Consider the following 8,919-nt stretch of genomic DNA (forward strand, 5'->3'; position numbering starts at 1 on the left):
TCAACTGGAGATATAGCCTTGAAGCTATAGCCTCCAGGACTCCAGCAACAATAGCAAGGGGAAAAAAAACCAAACATCTAAAGTAAGGACTGAAATTCTGAAACACTTAGAGAATGCAGAAGAGCCCAGCCAAGACAACAACTTCTTGGTGCTATGAAGGCAAACCAAACGGCCTCAATCTAACCAGTGTTACCATGAAATAGATGGAAAACATCACAGAGCTAGAGACGCAAAGCAGTTATTTCTTATTTGAAATGTATGAACTTGGAAATAAGACAGTTGCCAAGAAATCATAGCTGAAGGAAAAAGGTGACCTTTTAATACTAACCATTGATTCTAGAGTATTTTCACGGGCCCAAATTAGATGAACTAATTGAGCAAATTGGACCCTACCTTTCAAAACCCAAGAGGAATTTACTGAACAATCAAGAATTTACTAAACACTCAACACTTACAACCACTCAAAAAAGGCCATATGAAATCCAGGAGCAGCACATTTGAGCCATGTTGATGGTCTTCATGTCCATCAAATGAACGTCACTTTTACAATAAAATGTCATTTTCAGCGAAATAGTGATCTTATAAGGAATATAATTAAATTATCTTATATAGCTGAAATTTCAAATATCCCTCCCAAAAATGTAGGGGAATTCCTGGCAGGTATAAAGTAATTTGTCTACTTAAATGACAATTTTCAGACCCAACTTACTTCTTTGTAGCCGAAAATGATACGCCCATCATTGAGAAGGGTGGCCTGAAAAGTGAAACTGCCCAGGTTGTAATTATCCTGCAGATGTACATGGTCCCACTGGACAACTAGTGCTGTGCCTGTGAACCCCAGAGTGGGGGTAGAGAGGCAAAGGGAAGAAAAAAAAATGTGAGAAAAATATTAACTGACTGTAGGAAAAGTACTTAACTGCAGTTACTTGAAACAAGAACAGTGATTTGTCTCTTTTTAGCAACTTTCAGCCTTGTATCTTGAAATGCCAAAGATATTACAAATACAAGTTGCAACTGAAATCCTCTTAGAGGTAGACACCACAGTGCCACAAATAACTACCCCAACTACTTGCACAAAAGTCTGCTAAAGCAAGAGTGGTCAAGTAACTTGTTTGGAATTGCACAAGGAGTCAACCGTCACTAAAGGTAGGGTCCAGCACTCAGCATTCAGGTGTGCTGCCACAACCACTGCTCTGCAGTGGCTTTTTTATACACTCCCTCTCTATATCCTGATGACTTTGAAATGTGAAGTGTTAATAGCATTGCCTGTTTAGTAAAGGTTATTATTTGAGGAATTCAGATTCTTCCATTAACTATGCATTAATATAAATAGCATTAATTTTTTTCTGCATGGTGCAAGCCCTTACTGAGGTTCTGCAAGTTGAAAAATATTAGGTGTTGGCAATAAATAAATGTAGTTTAAATTAAAACCACTACAAATTCATAGACGGGGTAAATACTGAGTCTGGTGTGCAGAGATTTAGTTGCAAGAGGCTTGTTAATATTCATGGGAGTTCTCTGGCTGAATATCCACTTATCACACCCCAAGCGACTTGCATATCCTGTGAGCATGTTTTACAGATGTTGAGGGTTATACACACATTCAAGCAGCTTGGCTGAAAGACGCTTACCACCAAAACTGTGTTTACTGAAAATGACTTTTTCTTCTTTATATGCCTTCCTCAACATACTTCTCTCTTTGGCACTAATGGGAGTTATGTGGTTTGATTCACAGCACTTTAATTTCATTACTTCCTGGAGTGCTCAAGGTGGGTCAGTATGCATACAGCTTAATGCATTTTTGATATAACCTTGAAACATCTTTTGTCACAGATCTTCTGTGTTGTAACTTGCATTAACACATCTTGGCAGGGGAAGTCACAAAATGATGAGCATGCAAATTTTTGGTGCATACTGCACTTAGTCCACCACATTATTGTCCCATGTGTCTTTCATGAGTCTAGTACATGCTCATTAATTGTGCACACCATGCATTTTTCCTTCTGTGACCACATTCTTAATTGCTTTCTGAATATTTATTTGATTGTATTAAAATTCATTTTAAAGGAACTTTTAAAATTATTGGAGCAAAACCAGCCAGAACTTCTTGTAGCTAGTCTTTCAGTACCTCAGATCTATGTGCATCTCAGAACCCCAAGCTAAAGTGGAAGTCAGCTGCCTCCAAAGCAGTCTCCTCATTCCCAGGGCCTTTACATAGATTCATGTGTACATCAGTTCCTTGCATGATCTCCATGACTGAGACTTGGATGGGTCACCATGCTCTGTGCTTGCGCACTACAGATGCCGCTCTAAAGCAGCACACTTACCCAGAGGGATAAAATAGAGATGAATAAGAAATAAGGAGCTGAAGATACAATTTGCTCAGTTCCTTTTTACTTAGGGTAAGATAGCAAATTATTTGTCCTAAAGCACATGGGGTCCAAAAGATCATCATGCCTTACACATGACAAGGGATCCAAAATCAAGGAAGTATTCAACATTGTCATGAAAGCATTGTGATACAGCCTGAAACACCCGGTACAAAGACTGGCAGTCAGGAATACAATGAGAATTAGCAATATCTTCCCCAGAATCCTCAGATTCTTTCAGTAAAAATGACAAATCTCAGGCCATAATGTCAAATAATTTATGAAATGAAAAAAATATTTTTTGTTTCAAAATTCTCCATGTGAGGAGTAGGATTTTTCTCATTTTCTCTACTTTATTGGATTTTTAATAAAGAAATACTGCAAGTAATTACTAGATTGAAAGGAAATGTTTTGACTAGGTGCAATGTTATAGGAAACATTTTGATCCCTGACCTAAAGTATAAAAATTAACATACGTGGTTGGAAGTGTGACATATTTTTTGGACATGTTCTTAATTTATGCTTAAATTCACTATGAATAAACATAGCTAGAATGGCACAGGTTTATCTAAGAAGATTTAAAACAATCATAGATCTCATGATACTGTCATAATATTAAAATCTTTAAGTTTTAAATTCAGAATAGACAGTCACTGCCATTGTATTTGATCACTAAAGGCCTGACGTAAGGCACCAGATGCCTTTTAATCATATAGGTTATGTTTTCAAAATATTGATTATAACTGACTTCATGAGACAAATATCCACAGATTCGAGGCCTTTGAAATATCTCACAGAGCTTCGAGTATAACACTGCAGTTTGCCTTTTACGCTTTCAATCTTTTGTACAAGGGACTGTTGAGAACTCATGGTGTAGATGAGTGTATTAGATTCCAATCCTGGGACCCTATGCACACGTAGTCATTGACAGGTTTATTAACCTTATATCTGCCCTGCTTCTGTGTATTCTTGCTATTGCATTCCACAAATGCTATTTTCATTTTAGCTAGTGGGTGGACAGTATTTTGAAGTAAGAGGAACTTGCACTTTTATACAAGACAGATTTTTCCTTTTAAAACTGATAAAATACATTGCTAGTTTGAGTTTATGTACTTTAACATCCAGAAGATATCTGTTCAATTAGGAAAAAGTATTCACAACTTTTTAACCGTATTCTAAATTAAGAACTGTTTATGGATGTCTAGCCACATGCTATATACAGCCTGTGAGTTAAAAAAAAAAGAACAAAAAAAATTTTAAAAAATCTTCGAATTTTCCTTCAAAAATAGTTATTTAGGAAAATATGAAGAGCCAAGGGACACAGACACATTCATTTATTGAAGGACTACTACATACCATTATCAAAGTATCTGACTGTTGAATTTCTTGACACACTGGGGTCAAAATTTGCCATTAAGGGTGCAATATATTGTGTAGCTGTTAGCATTCGATGCACAACTTCTCCAGTATATATGAAACCTACAATAAAAAAAAAAATATTGAGACCATTTCAGTAACTTCTGAAAAGATTTAATAGAATGGCAGGTTGAATTGGGCATTGCCAGAGCATTAAAGGGACATCTGAGAGAAATTAATCCCACCACCAATTTTATAGCGAATTAAGTAAGAGCTAAAATTTCAGGAAAATGTCTGTGATGGCTGCCAGAACAAGATCCAAGATGAACAATGGAACTATTATTTCAAGAAGCAAGTTTTCATACAGAAATAAAAACAGAACAAACTCAAGGAAAAATAACTCCAGTTATGGACAAAATGCAGATATGTGGCATTATCAAAATGAGCCATTTACCACTATGCATATTCCGTAGTGCTTTCTATCCCTTCCAAAATTCTGTAATTTGGTTTGCTTTTGCAAACTGTTACGTCTTCAATAGTTAGTCTAACGCGTTTTCATATTTCTAGAGACACAGAGTGAGAGACTATTTCAGACAAGAGAAGGTGGCAAACTTTAAGAAAAAAAAAAATCAGTTGAAGAGTGGGACAGATAGGATTTTTTTCATGATTATAAACCAAGCAGGATTTATGCTACATTCTCTGCAGTATCAGGTCTCACTAGTTTATCCTATTCATCCCTGAATCCACAGTACTCCTCAGATCAATAGTGGGTTTCTTCCATCAGAAGTGGTCACCCAAAACCTCTTACTGGTTTGGAACTGGAATTCTTCCTTCAAGGAAGAACTGTCATCCATGGTGAATACAGTAATCCTGCAGCTTTCTTCAAAGCAAAACTTTGTGTGTTTTAATGGCAGGAAACCCCTGCCATTTTAAACAATAAATGGTCTACAGATAAACCTGTGTTGTTTAGGTTTGCCAACTCCACTTCAGCTGACTAATGGGACTAACTTCTTTAGACACCCAAAACTAAAGCCTGATTTAAAAACTCCCATCACCCTAGAGTGAGGCTTTTCTTAAGTTTTATTTTAGCTTTTCCCTTGCTGGTCAAAACTGACACTTTAAGCTGATAGGAGCTACAGATAGATCTTCAAAACGAAGGTTTGCATATTACCTCTCCTCTTAAAATGTTTACCAGATTGTGCCTTATGCTGAAGTGTTTGCTTTTTCTCCTTCTAGTAATTTTATGAAGTATATTCTGACAATAAACACCCCAATAGCAACAAGAATATTAGAGTTGGCTGAAAATTTTCTAACAGAAAAAATTCTATTTGGAAAACATCTCACAGAAATTCAGTTCTTTACTGGTAAATGGTAGTATCCACTGCAATGGTATTTAAGCTGGTTTGCATTTTCTTTTCCTTCTTCAGTCATATTGAGAATCTCTCTTCCTCCACAACCCCTTTTACTGCAAACCCAAGAGGTCCTTTCTTCTCACACTTAGATTCACTGCAATATGATGAAGCAGCATATAAATCTATCCCTAAAACACCATTATGAAATTCCAGAACTAAACACAAACCTGAACAACTGGAATTACCCTCAAAGTAGCAATACTATTTTCCAACCAAGTCCAGTTAATATATGATATTAAAAAAAACTATTAGTGTGCAACCCCACTTTCTTAAGAATATTATCTTCATCCTAACCACTGTGAGATGACACAGGTTTGTTAAAAGGCTTGTTTGATATAGGAAATCTCTGAGAGCATGAAATATATAACAAGTTTTTGGAGCGCTTTAGGCATCCTTCTACTCCTGTCCTCTCCTGAAACATGTTGGTAAATGCTTGCAACTGTTCATGGAACTAGTTCTAGAAGTCATAAGATGCTATAAACAAACAAACAAAAAAGGTGGTTCGTTGGAATAATTTTCCCACATGGCCGCTAGGAGTTAAGATCAATGTTAATGACCATGAAGTCAATTCAAGTGGAGGTGATAGGAGACATAAAAAAAGCCAGATGTGGAGAAAATACAACAAAAGATTCATCTGGAAACATTTGGCATTGACAAAGGGGTGAGCTAGGAACCTAGTTGCCTTTGCTGCCTTTAAAACACACCTATGTATTCAAACAATACAGTATTTTAATATTTTGACACTTCCTAACTACTAAATTAATTCTTAGGGCTAAGCTACAATTGTCTTTTTTGGGGGGGTGAGATTCTTTCAGTTAAATATCTACTTTTCTCTTTTGCGAATTGATAGGGAGAGAGAAACCCCAATTAAAAAATAAGTCTGCCCACACATATTTACAAGTCATATATAAACCTGAACTTTCAGAATATACAATTGTGGCTATAATTTTACTCTATTACACATCTTTTTAGGATAACCAGCAGTCCTGCCAAAGCAATGCTGAAATGCATTTTCATTATTTCCTATTTATGCTGTCTGCTTCTAAAATGTCATTCCCTTGAGAAATATTCCCTCATGCTTATGTAGACATTTTAAACACTTATCATTCCACAGAATATTTGTGCTGCTTATTATCCCTATGGTCACGTGCACACATATTTTAACACAATCTTGGGTAGGTCTATAACCTTGAAACCATTCCTCAAAAATATTTTGAAGACAATATAAACAAAACCTTTGAATCCATATTCATGTATTACAATTAGCCTTAATACTTCAGTACTTATTCATCCCTTGCACAATGGTCCTATCTTTACACACAGTTTCCCTTTCATGCTTTCATCCCATTTACAGTATAAATGTCACCATTATAACTAATAATGAGGCAGATACAATAGGAAAAGAAAGGACTTAGTTGTGCTGGAACACATAACTAAGTAGATCAGCCTAGGTAATTAGTAACCACAGAGCGTATTTCCAAGTGTTTGCCGGATGCAGCTTTACTTTAGACAAAAATGGAAAGCAGGAGGTGGATGATAGCTGGGAAGCAGGCAGGCCTTGCATGAAGATCATTCTAATGAGAACACCAGTCATGCATTGGAACAACTTGAAAAGAAATACAAAGTCATTTCAAATCATCCTAGAGATTCAAAGGCTGAAGCTACTGTCGAGCATGGACATTTTAGCATTGTCACTACAACTTAAAGAAAGCAGCAAATGTAAAATTAACTTATTCCTGAATAGACTTCTGCAGAAAATTGGCTTATACTATCTGTGACCTAATTTTCTGACAGTGGTAAATGCCCATGGTTGATTCATTTAGTCAAGGAAGAATTTTCCAGACCTGCAATTTCCTGAACCACTTAAATCTCTCCTTTGTGGGAAGGGTTAGTAGAGCTCTTTTCCAAAACCCTCCACAAGTACTATACCTAGAAGCATAATATGTTCCTAAATACTGGAATGAAGACAAATAGGAAATATTTTAAGTTTTATATCTATATATAAATCTAACTAAACCAAGGATGAACTAATACTAAAACTACTTGTAAATCAAGGAGGGTATACTGCTAGTCCTCGCAGTGTACAAATGCACACTGACACAAAGGGGAAAACTATATAGGTATCTATGGATATATAACCACTTAAATACGAAAGCACATTTCCATTTGATGCAGGACCCTGACTTGATTTAAAAATGCATTTTACATCTGAATTTATCCACTCCAAAATACGCTCCATATCTGTTGCATTTTCACATATTATATTTATGTATAAATTTAACATACAAGATTACAACAATCTGCACATACGTTTTCTGTGGTTTCTTTTTTCTACTCCTAGCTGTGCACAAATACAGTACCACTTAGAAAGTTTTTCAACAATGTTTGCCAAGTGTGCAGAATAATAGAATACAGGTTCAAAGCAGCACAGGCAATGAGTCCTTTGAAGTTGCTATTGTGCATCTATAAAGATACGATAGGATATGGGATATGAAGGCAACACAGAAATGAAACATCTAGGTTGATAACTATCTTCTCCCGCCTAAGACCCTGCATGAACAAGTTACATAAACCTGACCCTGATTTTATATATGTGACATGAGAAACTGTTTTTGCACTTCAGCATTTAGCTGAATTAGAACAAAAAGCACTTTAGATTATAATTTCATGTGTGATTTATTTTTACGTATCTGAAACAACTGGTCATATCTTAAAAGCATCATACTGAATACAGGTTATAAATGAATTATACATCTATGTGCTTGTGATGAGTAGGCTCCATTTTGAGAATACACGTTTTAGATGCTCAGTACTTCTTCAAGGCTATTATGACAGTTCAGCCCTTACCTATGTGGTGGGTTGAACTTTGCCAGGTGCCACATGTCCACCCAGCTGCTCTCTCTCTCCCCTTCCTCAACAGGACAGAAGGACAAAATAAGATGAAAATACTTTTGGGTCCTGTGGTGGTTTGACCCTGGCTGGATGCCAGGGGCCCACCAAAGCCTCTCTATCACTCCCCTCTAACTGGACAGAGGAGAGAAAAGTAAATCAAAAGGCTCATGGGTCGAGGTATGGACAGGGAGAGACCATTTTATCAGTTACCATCATGGGCAAAACAGACTCAACTTGAAAAAAAAAATTAATTTATTATCAATCAAAATCAGAGAAGGAGAGGAGAAAAACTGCTAGATCTTAAAAACCTTCCCCCCACCCCTCCCTTCTTTCTGGGCTCAACTTCACTCCCAGTTTCTCTACCTACTCCCCGCAGTGGCGCAGGGGGACGGGAATGGGGGTTGAGGTCAGTTCATCACACACTGTCGCTTCTTCATTCTAGGGAGAGGACTCTTCCCCTGCTCCAGCGTGGCGTCCCTCTCATGGGAGACAGTCCTCCACGAACTTCTCCAACGTGAGTCCTTCCCACGGGCTACAGTTCTTCACAAACTGCTCCAGCATGGGTCCATAACTTCCACGGGGTGCAGTCCCTCAGGAGAAGACTGCTCCAGCATTGGGTCTCCTGTGGGGTCACAAGTTCTGCCGGCAAACCTGCTTCAGCGTGGGCTCCTCCCCCCACGGGTCCGCAATGGCTTGCCAGGAACCTGATCGGGCGCAGGCTTCCTTCCTTCAGGTATCCACCCGCTCCAGCGTGGGGTCCTCCCCGGGCTGCAGGTAGATATCTGCTCCACCGTGGACCTCCATAGACTGCAGGGGGACTGCCTGCCTCACCATGGTCTTCACCACAGGCTGCAGGGGAATCTCTGCTCCGGCACCTGGAGCACCTCCTG

General features: G+C 37.9%; 1 protein-coding gene across 1 annotated transcript in view; it reads right to left on the reverse strand.

Annotated features, from left to right (window-relative positions):
• PLXDC2 (plexin domain containing 2) overlaps window positions 1–8,919 on the reverse strand; it is a 259,125-nt gene that overhangs the window by 73,026 nt on the left and 177,180 nt on the right. Inside the window, exons 5-6 of the mRNA XM_035893266.1 lie at window positions 3,726–3,848; window positions 710–828 (exon numbers count right to left, since the gene is read on the reverse strand). Of these exons, the coding sequence (XP_035749159.1) occupies window positions 710–828; window positions 3,726–3,848 (242 nt within the window). The remainder of the gene's footprint in view (window positions 1–709; window positions 829–3,725; window positions 3,849–8,919) is intronic.

The sequence above is a fragment of the Egretta garzetta genome, unplaced genomic scaffold (assembly GCF_000687185.1).
Source record: "Egretta garzetta isolate BGI_Z169 unplaced genomic scaffold, ASM68718v1 scaffold434, whole genome shotgun sequence".
In the NCBI taxonomy this organism is placed as follows: domain Eukaryota; kingdom Metazoa; phylum Chordata; class Aves; order Pelecaniformes; family Ardeidae; genus Egretta; species Egretta garzetta.